The sequence below is a fragment of the Oncorhynchus clarkii genome, chromosome 27 (assembly GCF_045791955.1).
Source record: "Oncorhynchus clarkii lewisi isolate Uvic-CL-2024 chromosome 27, UVic_Ocla_1.0, whole genome shotgun sequence".
NCBI lineage: Eukaryota > Metazoa > Chordata > Actinopteri > Salmoniformes > Salmonidae > Oncorhynchus > Oncorhynchus clarkii.
The window spans coordinates 4,586,465-4,600,890 of NC_092173.1; the positions used below are offsets into that span (position 1 = coordinate 4,586,465).

General features: G+C 45.5%; 1 protein-coding gene across 1 annotated transcript in view; it reads right to left on the reverse strand.

Annotated features, from left to right (window-relative positions):
• LOC139385941 (ATP-binding cassette subfamily G member 4-like) overlaps window positions 1-14,426 on the reverse strand; it is a 29,644-nt gene that overhangs the window by 10,347 nt on the left and 4,871 nt on the right. Inside the window, exon 3 of the mRNA XM_071131244.1 lies at window positions 13,899-14,181. Coding sequence (XP_070987345.1) covers window positions 13,899-14,139 — 241 coding nt within the window. The 5' untranslated portion in view covers window positions 14,140-14,181. The remainder of the gene's footprint in view (window positions 1-13,898; window positions 14,182-14,426) is intronic.

Sequence of the window (14,426 nt, forward strand, 5' to 3'; positions counted from 1 at the left end):
TGCGGTAGGAGAGAGAACAGTCTATGAATAGGGTGGCTGGAGTCTTTGACAATTTTTATGACCTTCCTCTGACACCGCCTGGTATAGAGGTCCTGGATGGCAGAAAGCTTGGCCCCAGTGATGTACTGGGCCATTCGCAGTACTCTCTGTCGTGCCTTGCGGTCGGAGGCCGAGCACTTGCCATACCAGGCAGTGATGCAAACCCATCAGGATGCTCTTGATGGTGCAGCTGTAGAACCTTTTGAGGATCTGAGGACCTACAGTTGAAGTCGGAAGTTTACATCTTAGCCAAATACATTTGAACTCAGTTTTTCACAATTCCTGACATTCAATCCTCATAAAAATTCCCTGTCTTAGGTCAGTTAGGATCACCACTTTATTTTAAGAATGTGAAATGTCAGAATAATAGTAAAGAGAATGATTTATTTAATATTTTATTTCTTTCATCACATTCCCAGTGGGTCAGAAGTTTACATATACTCAATTAGTATTTGGTAGCATTGCCTTTAAATTGTTTAACTTAGGTCCATCTTTTTGGGTAGCCGTCCACAAGCTTCCCACAATAAATTGGGTGAATTTTGGCCCATTCCTCCTGGCAGAGCTGGTGTAACTGAGTCAGGTTTGTAGGCCTCCTTGCTCGCACATGCCTTTTCAGTTCTGCCCACAAATTTTCTATAGGAGTGAGGTCAGGGCTTTGGGAAGGCCACTCCAGTACCTTGACTTTGTTGTACCTAAGCCATTTTCCAACAACTTCGGAAGTATGCTTGAGGTCATTGTCCATTTGGAAGACTCATTTGCGACCAAGCTTTAACTGATGTCTTGAGATGTTGCCTCAATATATCCACATAATTTTCCTCCCTCATGATGCCATCTGTTTTGTAAAGTGCACCAGTTCCTCCTGCAGCAAAGCACACCCAAAACATGATGCTGCCACCCCCGTGCTTCACGGTTGGGATGGTGTTCTTTGACTTGCAAGCCCCCCCCCCCCCCCCCCCCCCCCCCTTTCCTCCAAACATAACGATGGTCATTATGGCCAAGCAGTTCTATTTTTCTTCCATCAGACCAGAGGACAAAAAACTACGATCTTTGTCCCCATGTGCAGTTGCAAACCATAGTCTGGCTTTTTTATGGTGGTTTTGGAGCAGTGGCTTCTTCCTTTGTCACGAACCGGCTCGAAGTTTGTAACAAAAAGGGAGACCATGTGGAGATAAGGAATAAAAAAATATATTTGTTAACTGAGGTAAACTAAATACAATTAACAATGGTGTGTGTGGTCAGTAATCAGTAGTGTAAGTGAGTGTTTGCGTGCATAAATGTGATAATGAGGGGTGTTGAAAGGTGCCAAAGCAAACAAACGGCCGCAAAAATGCCACAACCAAAATCTATAAGTGTGTCTGCATGGAGAGAGTCTCCTCAATGAATGGGGAAGAGGTGTATTTATCCCGGGACACACCCAGTATATCCCATGTCACTGACGACCCTCCCGGCTCCGCCAACCGGCATCCTATTAAGGAAAACAAGAACAAAGAGAAAGAATATGGCAGACAAAGTGGGAGGGTCGTCACACTTGCTGAGCGTCCTTTCAGGTTATGTCGATATAGGACTCGTTTTACTCTGGATTTAGATACTTTTGTACCTGTTTCGCACCAAAGTACGTTCATCTCTAGGAGACAGAACGCGTCACCTTCCTGAGTGGTATGACGGCTGCGTTGTCCCATGGTGTTTATACTTGCGTACTATTGCTTGTACAGATGAACGTGGTACTTTCAGGCGTTTGAAATTGCTCCCAAGGATGAACCAGACTTGTGGAGGTCTTGGCTGATATATTTTGATTTTCCCATGATGTCAAGCAAAGAGACACTGATTTTGAAGGTAGGCTTTGAAATACATCCACAGGAACACCTCCAATTGACTCAAATGATGTCAATTAGCCTATCATAAGCTTCTAAAGCCATGACATCATTTTCCAGGATTTTCCAAGCTGTTTAAAGGCACAGTCAACTTCTTATCGGCAAACTCAACAGCTTTTCTCAAATGACTGCCTCGCCTGGTTCACCAACTACTTCTCAGACAGAGTTCAGTGTGTCAAATTGGAGGGCCTGTTGTCCGGACCTCTGGGGGTGCCACGGGGTTCAATTCTCAGGCCGACACTTTTCTTTGCATACATTTTTTTTTCTCACCTTTATTTAACCAGGTAGAACAAGTTCTCATTTACAACTGCGACCTGGCCAAGATAAAGCAAAGCAGTTCGACACATATAACAACACAGAGTTACACATGGAGTAAAACAAATATACAATAGAAAAATAAGTCTATGTACAATGTGAACAAATGAGGTGAGTTAAGGGAGGTAATGGCAATAAATAGGCCATGGTGGCGAAGTAAATACAATATAGCAATTAAAACACTGGAATGGTAGATTTGACAGTAGATGAGTGTACTGGGGTACAAAGGAGCAAAATAAATAAATACAGTAGGGGAAGAGGTAGTTGTTTGGGCTATTTATAGATGGGCTATGTACAGGTGCAGTGATCTGTGAGCTGCTCTGACAGCTGGTGCTTAAAGCTAGTGAGGGAGATAAGTGTTTCCAGTTTCAGAGATTTCATTCCAGTCATTGGCAGCAGAGAACTGGAAGGAGAGGCGGCCAAAGGAAGAACTGGCTTTGGGGATGAAAAGTGAGATATACGTGCTGGAACGCGTGCTACGGGTGAGTGCAGCTATGGTGACCAGCGAGCGGAGATAAGGTGGGACTTTACCTAGCAGGGTCTTGTAGATGACCTGGAGCCAGTGGGTTTGGTGACGAATATGAAGCGAGGGCCAGCCAACGAGAGCGTACAGGTCGCTGTGGTGGGTAGTATATGGGGCTTTGGTGACAAAACGGATGGCACTGTGATAGACTGCATCCAATTTTTTGAGTAGGGTGTTGGAGGCTATTTTGTAAATGACATCGCCAAAGTTGAGGATCGGTAAGATGGTCAGTTTTACGAGGGTATGCTTGGCAGCATGAGTGAAGGATGCTTTGTTTGAAAATAGGAAGCCAATTCTACATTTAACTCTGGATTGGAGATGTTTTATGTGAGTCTGAAAGGAAAGTTTACAGACACCTAGGTATTTGTAGTTGTCCACATATTCTAAGTCAGAACCGTCCAGAGTAGTGATGCTGGATGGGCGGGCAGGTGCAGGCAGCGATCGGTTGAAGAGCATGCATTTAGTTTTACTTGTATTTAAGAGCAGTTGGAGGCCAAGGAAGGAGAGTTGTATGGCATTGAAGCTCGTCTGGAGGGTTGTTAACACAGTGTCCAAAGTAGGGCCAGAAGTATACAGAATGGTGTCGTCTGCGTAGTGGTGGATCAGAGACTCACCAGCAGCAAGAGCGACATCATTGATATATACAGAGAAGAGAGTCGGCCCAAGAATTGAACTCTGTGGCACCCTCATAGAGACTGCCAGAGGCCCGGACAACAGGCCCTCAGATTTGACACACTGAGAAATAGTTGGTGAACCAGGCGATCATTTGAGAAAACAAGGCTGTTGAGTCTGCCGATGAGGATGTGGTGATTGACAGAGTCGAAAGCCTTGGCCAGATCAATGAATACGGCTGCACAGTATTTTTTCTTATCGATGGCGGTTAAGATATCGTTTAAAACCTTGAGCGTGGCTGAGGTGCACCGATGACCAGCTCTGAAACCAGATTGCATAGCGGAGAAGGTACGGTGGGATTCGAAATGGTCGGTGATCTGTTTGTTAACTTGGCTTTCGAAGACCTTAGAAAGGCAGGGTAGGATAGATATAGGTCTGTAGCAGTTTGGGTCAAGAGTGTCCTCCCTTTGAAGAGGGGGATGACCACAGCTGCTTTCCAATCTTTGGGAATCTCAGACGACACGAAAGAGAAGTTGAACAGGCGAGTAATAGGGGTTGCAACAATTTTGGCAGATCATTTTAGAAAAAAAGGGTCCAGATTGTCTAGCCCAGGTGATTTGTGGGGGTCCAGATTTTGCAGCACTTTCAGAACATCAGCTGACTGGATTTGGGAGAAGGAGAAATGGGGAAGGCTTGGGCGAGTTGCTGTGGGGGGTGCAGTGCTGTTTGCCGGGGAAAGTGTGGCCAGGTGGAAAGCATGGCCAGTCGTAGGAAAATGCTTATTGAAATTCTCAATTATAGTGGATTTATCTGTGGTGACAGAGTTTCCTATCCTCAGTGCAGTGGGCAGCTGAGAGGAGGTGCTCTTATTCTCCATGGACTTTACAATGTCCCAAAACTTTTTGAGTTTGTGTTGCAGGAAGCAAATTTCTGGTTGAAAAAGCTAGCCTTGGCTTTTCTAACTGCCTGTGTATATTGGTTTCTATCTCCCCTAAAAAGTTGCATTTCACGGGGGCTGTTCAATGCTAATGCAGAATGCCACAGGATGTTTTTGTGTTGGTTAAGGGCAGTCAGGTCTGGAGAGAACCAAGGGATATATCTGTTCCTGGTTCTACATTTCTTGAATGGGGCATGCTTATTTAAGATGGTGAGGAATGTCACGCCCTGACCTTAGAGAGCCGTTTTATTTCTCTATTTGGTTAGGTCAGGGTGTGATGTGGGGTGGGCCTTCTATGTTCCATTTTCTATGTTTTGTATTTCTTTGTTTTGGCCGGGTATGGTTCTCAATCAGGGACAGCTGTCTATCGTTGTCTCTGATTGGGAACCATACTTAGACAGCCCTTTTTCCCACCTGTCTTTGTGGGTTGTTCACTTTGTTTGTGGCACTATAGCCCTTAAGCTTCACGGCCGTTTCGTATGGTTTATTGTTTTGTTGGCGTCAAGGAAAATAAAGGAGAAATGTACGATCACCACGCTGCGCTTTGGTCCAGTTCTTTCGAAGGCCATGACAAGGAAGGCATTTAAAAAAATAACCAGGCATCCTCTACTGACGGGATTAGGTCGATATCCTTCCAGGATACCCGGGCCAAGTCGATTAGAAAGGCCTGCTCGCTGAAGTGTTTCAGGGAGCGTTTGATAGTGATGAGTGGAGGTCGTTTGACCGCTGACCCATTACGGATGCAGGAAATCAAGCTTAGATTGTAGGATGGCCGGGGTGTTAAGCTTGTCACAGTTTAGGTCACCTAGCAGCACGAGCTCTGAAGATAGATGGGAGGCAATCAGTTCACATATGGTATCCAGAGCACAGCTGGGGGCAGAGGGTGGTTTATAGCAGGCGGCAACGGTAAGAGACTTTTTAGAGAGGTGGATTTTTAAAAGTAGAAGTTCAAATTGTTTGGGTACAGACCTGGATAGTAGGACAGAACTCTGCAGGCTAACACCACCCCCTTTGGCCATTCTATCTTGTCTGAAAATGTTGGAGTTAGGGATGGAGATTTCAGAGTTATTGGTGGTCTTCCTAAGCCAGGATTCAGACACGGCTAAGACATCGGGTTGGCAGAGTGTGCTAAAGCAGGGAATAAAAAAAACTTAGGGAGGAGGCTTCTAATGTTAACATGCATGAAATCAAGGCTTTTACGGTTACAGAAGTCATCAAAAGAGAGCGCCTGGGGAATAGGAGTGGAGCCAGGCACTGCAGGGCCTGGATTCACCTCTACATCGCCAGAGGAACAGAGGAGGAGTAGGATAAGGGTACGGCTAAAAGCCATGAGAATTGAACGTCTAGGACATACATACGTGAATATGATCCACCTCTACGCATACGACACCATTCTGTGTACTTCTGGCCCTTCTGTGGACACTGTGTTAACTAACCTCCAGACGAGCTTCAATGCCATACAACTCTCCTTCCGTGTCCTCCAACTGCTCTTAAATGCAAGTAAAACTAAATGCATGCTATTCAACCGATCGCTGCTCGCACCTGCCCGCCCATCCAGCATCACTACTCTGAACGGTTCTGACTTAGAATACGTGGACAACTACAAATACCTAGGTGTCTGGTTAGACTGTAAACCCTCCTTCTAGACTCACATTAAGCATCTCCAATCCAAAATGAAATCTAGAATTGGCTTCCTATTTCGCAACAAAGCATCCTTCACTCATGATGCCACACATGCCCTTGTAAAACTGACTATCCTGCCAATCCTTGACTTCGGCGATGTCATTTACAAAATAGCCTCCAACACTTGTCACGAACCGGCTCAAAGCCCGTAACAAAGGGAGACAACGTGGAGATAAGGCTTAACAAAATATATATTTATTAACTAAAGCAACTAAGGAAAATATACAATGGTGTGTGTAATCAGTAATCAGTAGTGTAAGTGAGTGTTTTGCATGCATGAATGTGATAATGCAGGGTGTTGAAAGGTGCCAAAGCAAACAAACGGCCACCAAGAACCACAACACAATCTAAAAAGGTGTCTGCATGGAGAGAGTCTCCTCCATGAATGTGGAAGAGGTCCATTTATCCTGGGAGACACCTGGCCCAGGTGTTTCCCATGTAGCTGACGACCCTCACAACTCCGCCCACTGGCATCCTAATAAGGAAACAAGAACAAAGACAGAATACGGCAGACAGAGTGGGAGGGTCGTCACACACTCTACTCAGCAAATTGGATGCAGTCTATCACAATGCCATCCATTTTGTCACCAAAGCCCCATATACTACCCACCACTGAGACCTGTATGCTCTCGTTGGCTGGCTCCCGTTGGCTGGCCCTCGCGTCATACTCGTCGCCAAACCCACTGGCTCCAGGTCATCTACAAGTCTTTGCTAGGTAAAGCCCGCCTTATCTCAGCTCACTGGTCACCATAGCAGCACCCACCCGTAGCACGTGCTCCAGCAGGTATATTTCACTGGTCACCACCAAAGCCAATTCCTCCTTTGGCCGCCTTTCCTTCCAGTTCTCTGCTGCCAATGACTGAAACGAATTGCAAAAATCACTGAAGCTGGAGACCCATATCTCACTAACTTTAAACACCAGCTGTCAGAGCAGCTCACAGATCACTGCACCTGTACATAGCCCATCTGTAACAGCCCATCCAACTACCTCATCCCCATACTGTTATTTATTTTTTTGCTCCATTGCACCCCAGTATCTCTACTTGCACGTTCATCTTCTGCACATCTATCACTCCAGTGTTTAATTGCTAAATTGTTATTATTTAACCACAATGGCTTATTTATTGCCTTACCTCCCTTATCTTACCTAATTTGCACACACTGTATATATGCTTTTCTATTGTGTTATTGACTGTATGTTTGTTTATTCCATGTTTAACTCTGTGTTGTTTGTGTCGCACTGCTTTGCTTTATCGCAGTTGTAAATGAGAACTTGTTCTCAACTAGCCTACCTGGTTTTATAAAGGTGAAATCAAAAAAAATCTAAAATAAATGTTTGGCCTGTCATGGCAAGCATTTAGACATGCAAGTAAGTGTCTCTTCATCTTGTACGATTTCTGTATCGTATTAATGTGGTTTCTGAGACTCTAAACACGTTTTCAGACATGTAGTACACACCTTCTTATGTGTTCAGACTTTCAAATTCAGGCGAAAGAGCACGACCTGGGCTATGGGTTCAGCTAAAAGCCCTACGGTACTAGGGGCTCAATTACAGAGCAGCACTGCAAACTCTTAGTGATCTCTCCAAGAGCTTGGACAAAATGTCAAAGGGCTCGGAGCAGCAACCACCAATCACGGGGCGACGTTTCCTTTTCGTTCTGGTCACAGCAAGTGATTCCAGTCCACATCATCATCACCATCAGAATCACCTAGATTTGGTTTTTCTCAGCTTGGAAAGCTGATCCAGAACACAGAGAAGGATTCCCTAGCCTAGAGAAGTATTGCATTTTATTAATGACCAGGAAAAAAATGGTATAAAGGGCTATAGGCACATTGTTTGGAAGTTGATGCGTGGTCAATAATGGTCTTTAAACACGGCTGACATAGCATCCCAAAGCTATCCCAAAGGATAAGGGGAAATTCAAAGGATAAAGTTATTGTTGATGAATTGTGAGGGTAAAATGTGAGTGTTGAGTTGAGCTCATCCTGCAGCGACCAAAGTATTTACTTTCTACATTCAGCTTTCGAGCTGGACGTTTTTTGCCGTTGTTGTTGTTGCATCCAGTCAACTCCCGTACAGACTCGGGAGAGACGAAGGTCGAAAGCCATGCATCCTCCAAAACACAACCCAACCAAGCCGCACTGCTTCTTAACACAGCACGCATCCAGCCCGGAAGCCAGCCGCACCAATGTGTCGGAGGAAATACCGTGCGCCTGGCGACCTGGTTAGCGTGCACTTCGCCCGGCCCGCCACAGGAGTCGCTAGTGCGCGATGAGACAAGGATATCCCTACCGGCCAAACCCTCCCTAACCCGGACGACGCTAGGCCAATTGTGCATCGTCCCATGGACCTCCCGGTCGAGGCCGGCTGTGACAGAGCCTGGGCTCGAACCCAGAGTCTCTGGTGGCACAGCTAGCATTGCGATGCAGTGCCCTAGACCACTGCGCCACCCAAGAGGCTAATAAATCCTTCTACTTAATGAAAAAAATAACACTTGTAAAACAAACTACAGCCCCCAGGAGAAAAACGGTTGTGATCTCAGCAGGCAACTATGGCGGGAATATTTATTCTCCTCCTGTGCAGCAGCCCCACTAGTGACCTCATCAGGTTAATACTCCTTACAGTTGCCATAAGGTGTTCTTAAGGTGTTCATACGGTGTGCGTAAAGGTGTTCTTCTATCCTCAGTGTTAAGAGAAACTCACTCTACATGCCTTAATAGATTGGATGTGGAGGGGAAGTACACTACCTGACCAAAAGTATCCTCGTCGAACATCTCATTCCAAAGTCATGGGCATCTTTGCTGTTATAACAGCCTCCACTCTTCTGGGAAGGCTTTGGAACATTGCTATGAATGACTGGCTTCCATTCAGCCACAAGAGCATTAGTGAGGTTGGGCACTGATGTTGGGCAATTAGGACTGGCTCGTAGTCGGCATTCCAATTCATCCCAAAGGTGTTTGATGGAGTTGAGGTCAGGGCTCTGTGCAGTTCAGTCAAGTTCTTCCACACCGATCTCGAAAAACCATTTCTGTATGGACTTCGCTTTGTGCACGGGGGCATTGTCATGCTGAAACAGGAAAGTGCCTTCCCCAAACTGTTCACACAAAGTTGGAAGCACAGAATCATCTAGAATGTCATTGTATGCTGTAGCGTTAAGATTTCCCTTTACTGGAACTAATGGGCCTAGCCCAAACTATGAAAAACAGCCCCAGACCATTATTTCTCCTCCGCCAAACTTTACAGTTGGCACTATGCATTAGTGCAGGTAGCGTTTTCCTGGCACCCGCCAAACCCAGATTTGTCCGTAGGACTGCCAGGTAATGAAGCCGTTATTCATCACTCCATAGAACGTGTTTCCACTGCTCCAGAGTCCAATGGCGGCAAGCTTTACACCACTCCAGCCGACGCTTGGCATTGCACATCGAGATCTTAGGCTTGTGTGCTGCTGCTCGGCCATGGAAACCCATTTCATAAAGCTCCCGATTAACAGTTTTTGTGCTGACATTGCTTCCAGAGGCACTTTGGAACTCGGTAGTGAGTGTTGCAACCTAAGACAGACGATTTTTACGCGCTGCAATGTACGTGCTTCAGCACTCTTCGGTTCCGTTCTGTAAGCTTGCGTGGCCTACTACTTTGCGGCCCAGCTGTTGTTGCTCCTAGACGTTTCCACTTCACAATAACAGCACTTACAGTTGACAGGACAGCTCTAGCAGGGCAGAAATTTGCCGAACTGACTTGTTGGAAAGGTGGCATCCTATGACAGTGCCACGTTGAAAGTCACTGAGCTCTTTGGTAAGGCCATTCTACTGCCAATGTTTGTCTATGGCAATTGCATGGCTGTGTGCTCGATTTTATACACCCGTCAGCAACGGGTGTGGCTGAAATAGCTGAATCCACTCATTTTAAGGGGTGTCCACATACTTTTGTATATATAGCGTATGTATATTTATAGTGTATTTTCAATTAGCTAGTTCCACCTTGACCTTGATCTCTGTCATGTGAGGTGATGACAGCATGTGATGTCATGTGAAGTGATCACAATACTAGGGCAGGGTCAAAATTAATGAAACACATGCACGCACACACACAGCTATGTTTACGTTACTTGTCAAGACTTTTTTGGTTGAGTAAAAATGTATTCTCATTCAAAATCCTATTTTCCCAAATCCCTAAACATAACCCTAACCGTAAACCTAACCTTAACCCTAAAACTAACCCCTAACCCTAAACCTTAAACCTAACCCTTAAACCTAAAGTAGCATTTTCACTTTTCAGGACATGCAAAATGTCCAGATATTTCATAAATGTTCTTGTTTTCCTATCATGTCAGGACATTCTGGTCCTGACAAGAAAGGACAACAAGTCCACACACACACACACACACACACACACACACACACACACACACACACACACACACACACACACACACACACACACACACACACACACACACACACACACACACACACACACACACACACACACACACACAGAGAGAGAGAGAGAGAAAGAGGCTGGAGGTCTACATCTTAGTATTTGCTTTGGAGAACAGTTTAAAGGAAACTGGAACACTAGCAGTGTAAGACATTGTCGCATGCCAAAATATAATGTTGCTATTATGCAGGAAAACAGGTACTTTTCCTGTCTCAGTTAGCTCCCCACGGCTTAAGACCTCTTTAAATTCCAGGAAGCACACTGTTCTATTAACCCTCCACGTTATATCCTCACACAGCACAGCAGCTTAGCTGTCTATTTTAAGGAACACCTTTGAGGCAGGATTTCAGCTAGATTTCAGTATGCTACTTATTCACATGTCTTTGTTTAGAAAAGGGCTTATCAGCAGCTAGCTGCACCACATCAATCAGTGTCTCACTGAGAGTGCAGTGGATGGATGGATGGATGGATGGTGTGCGTGCGTGTGTGTGTGCACGCGTGCATGCGTGGGTGGGTGTGTGTGCATGTGTGTGCATGTGTCTGTGTGCATGTGAACCAGACTGAAATATGCATTATGTGCTCCGTGGATTTGATCGAATTGGAATCTGCCACTTACTCTCGAGTGCTCTCTCCAAAGTCTGATTCAGACTGCAATGCTAAATAAGGCAATGACATTTTCAAACAACCTTCAACGCAGCTGACATTCCATTATGTGATATCAGACAGCCTGTGTAGAATGAGAGAACCAGCCTATATGACACAGACTGGTCCGGCACTGCATTTATCTAGGCAGTGATGCTGCTGGACCGAGGGTAAATGACAAAACACTGACAATGGAAAGTGTTTTATTCAAGGTTTGCTCGTGGCTTTTGGGAAGGTGCCCAGTTAGTAAGGGGAGTGGAAGAGTATTTTTTTGTGTCAAAGATCAGGGCTTTGCCAGCTCTGAGCTACAGGTCTACTAGTCCCGGAGAGCTAGCGTGAGATTTGATCATGGCTTTGAAATTTCAGATCTTCAGGTCTGCCGTTCATTGTTGTGCAACTAGGGCCAGGTCATCTGGTTAGGTAAAACTCCTGGTAAAACTCCTGGGCCTAATTGTGACTGGGTGATGATGGTCAATCCATGGGTTTCATAACAGATGACTAGTATGTCTGTGTGCTAGCTGGCGTACCTCTGTGTCAGTCATCTGTGTTTACCTTGAACCTAATGCTCCACTAAACCTTCACCGTGTACAGCGGTGCATGCAGTACATAAACACAGTACAACATCTACACTCAGTCAATTAGTGTAATTCTCTGACCCAGGTATCTATTATCAAACGATTAGCTGTACTTAAATTCCGTGGCTGTCACACAGCCAAATTCATGTGACTTGTTGGCCAAGAATCAACTGATTTGTTGCTTTTTCCTTGATGATGGGGGACACAAAACAGTTACTATATTGATCTATCCCTGTCTGCCAGCAATGTACATGCAGCCCCAGAGTGAGATGTGGATTAGGGGGGACATAGCCATTCAAAGCAACTGACAACTGTTTGCAAACCTGTCAAACTCCTAGGCTAGGCCAGGGGATACTTACACACTCAGTGTGTGGCACCATGGCACTCTTAATCACTATGTCGGATTCCCAAATGGCACCCTAATCCCTATATAGTGCACTACTTTTGACCAGAGCCCTGGTCAAAAGTAGTGCACTATATAGGGAATAGGGTGCCATTTGGGATGCAGACCTGTGTATATGGGTGTGTAAAGCCACAAGTCCCTTCCCCCGGTAATGATGATGTCCCCCAAAATTAAACATATAGGAGCTGTGATCTGTGTTCCTGGATTTCAGAGACATCAAAGGCTGAATGAGACAGCTGTGTGTATTAGCATGGGGGCTGGCTGTGCTGGCTGAAGGGGATAGTTTCTCTACCACTATACTGCATGGCTTGTGAATGTGAGGAACAGTGAGAAGGTAGAGAGAGAGAGAGCGATAATGAAAAAGAGAGAGAGAGCCCACTGGGCACAGACTTCAATTGAATGTCTATTCCATGTTGGTTCAACGTAACTTCATTGAAAAAAACGTGGAAATAACGTTGATTCAACCAGTGTGTGCCCAGTGGCGGGGAGAGAGAGAAAGAGAGGGAGAGAGAGAAAGAGAGAGAGAGCGTGCAAGGGAGATAGAGAATAAAAAAAAAGAGGTAAAGAGAGAGTGTGCAGACAGTTCATTTTTAGCTTATCTTGCACACCTGAGATAATGAAGATGTTACCCGCTTTGGATGTGGATTTCTTGCCATGTGAGAGATTTATAGAGAAAATGTCACGTGACTTTTCTAAATCCGAAATCCTGAGTCAATAGTCAATAGTCAATGGTTCATTTTGGCATGACACTTGTGATGGAATATCATTTTCTTGACCATAAAGCATAAACCGCTCAAACACAGCCCATTTCCTGCAGAGCATTCTGAGGGCCCACAGCTTAGTGTAATTGTGGTGAATTATTTACTGCAATTGCTTCGACAGAAGAGCACAGGCAGAACAGGAAAATTCTGCCACTTTTCAACTTCCTATTCATCATCTCCAGCACCACACCAGTGTCTACATGTTTTTAAAGATAAGAAGAAAGTTCCTAAAAAGAAATGATTCTCTGTGACATCACAGGGTAGGATTAAAAGAAGGGAGGAAAAATGCAACAAGTTTCTAGCCAGAGGGAGTGTAATTGGTTTCTCCCCATGTCACCACATATCTCAAAGTGTTTGAAAATCACTGTTTTTGGGTAGAACGTTTGTTCTTTTCTACAAAACATAGAAATGTGCAGTTTTCACCTATGTAGGTGGTATTGTGGAGATATTGAAAATGAGGTAGAAAAGTGGTGGAGTTGCCCTTTTAAGGTCACAGCCCTAGCGCATGAGTTATCCTCTCATTAGTGTCCTCAGAAGGACCACTCCCACTAGTACAGCACACTGGTAAGTGGAGAGCTCATCTGCTCACAGTCATTGCTTTTGTCAACATACATCTATTTAATCATGCAATGCAAATCTAGACACTGAGGTATCTCTAATTCGCACCTATTCTTTTTTTTTTTTTTGAATTTTACTCCTTTTCTCCCCAATTTCGTAGTATCCAATTGTTGTAGTAGCTACTATCTTGTCTCATCGCTACAACTCCCGTACGGGCTCGGGAGAGACGAAGGTTGAAAGTCATGCGTCCTCCGATACACAACCAACCAAGCCGCTGCTTCTTTAACACAGCGCACATCCAACCCGGAAGCCAGCCGCACCAATGCGCCGGAGGAAACACCGTGCACCTGGCCACCTTGGCTAGCGTACACTGCGCCCAGCCCGCCACAGGAGTCGCTGGTGCGCGATGAGACAAGGACACCCCTACCGACCAAGCCCTCCCTAACCCGGGCGACGCTAGGCCAATTTTGCGTCGCCCCACGGACCTCCCGGTCGTTCGTTTGAGGATCGTCGACAGACAATGTGGTGTATGTTACTGTACCTCTCTTTCTCCAGCACGGCCCTTCCCGGATGGTGTAGGAGAGCTCTGTGAATTCCAAGTCCACCGCCGAACGCTTGGGGAGATGGGAGAAACGCTGGGCCTCTGTGATGTGGTTCTCCACCTTCTTCAGATTTGTCAACAGAGAAGGCTCCTGCGTTCCCCCATTACAGATGGTTTCCTCCATCGGGATGCTGACTGATTCAGGTTCAGGAGGCTTGACGGCCGTTCCACTATCAGCCATACCACCGTTCTGCAACGGGGGTGTAGGGGTGTGTTTGAGGCACTACAGGAGGGAGGAAAAAAAAAATCCCATTTTTTCCCATATATCTTTATATATATTTTTATTTGCATTGCCTCTGTTTTGTATTGTGTGTCGTGTATTCATCCTGCCTGCAAACCAAATCTCCATATGGAATAATAAAGATTACCTTTAACCACATGGCGGTGCAATTCCGATAGGATATGGTGATCCAAATGTGCCACTCACACACACTCCGGCAATTGTGCAGCTGGTAAGAACATCATCCG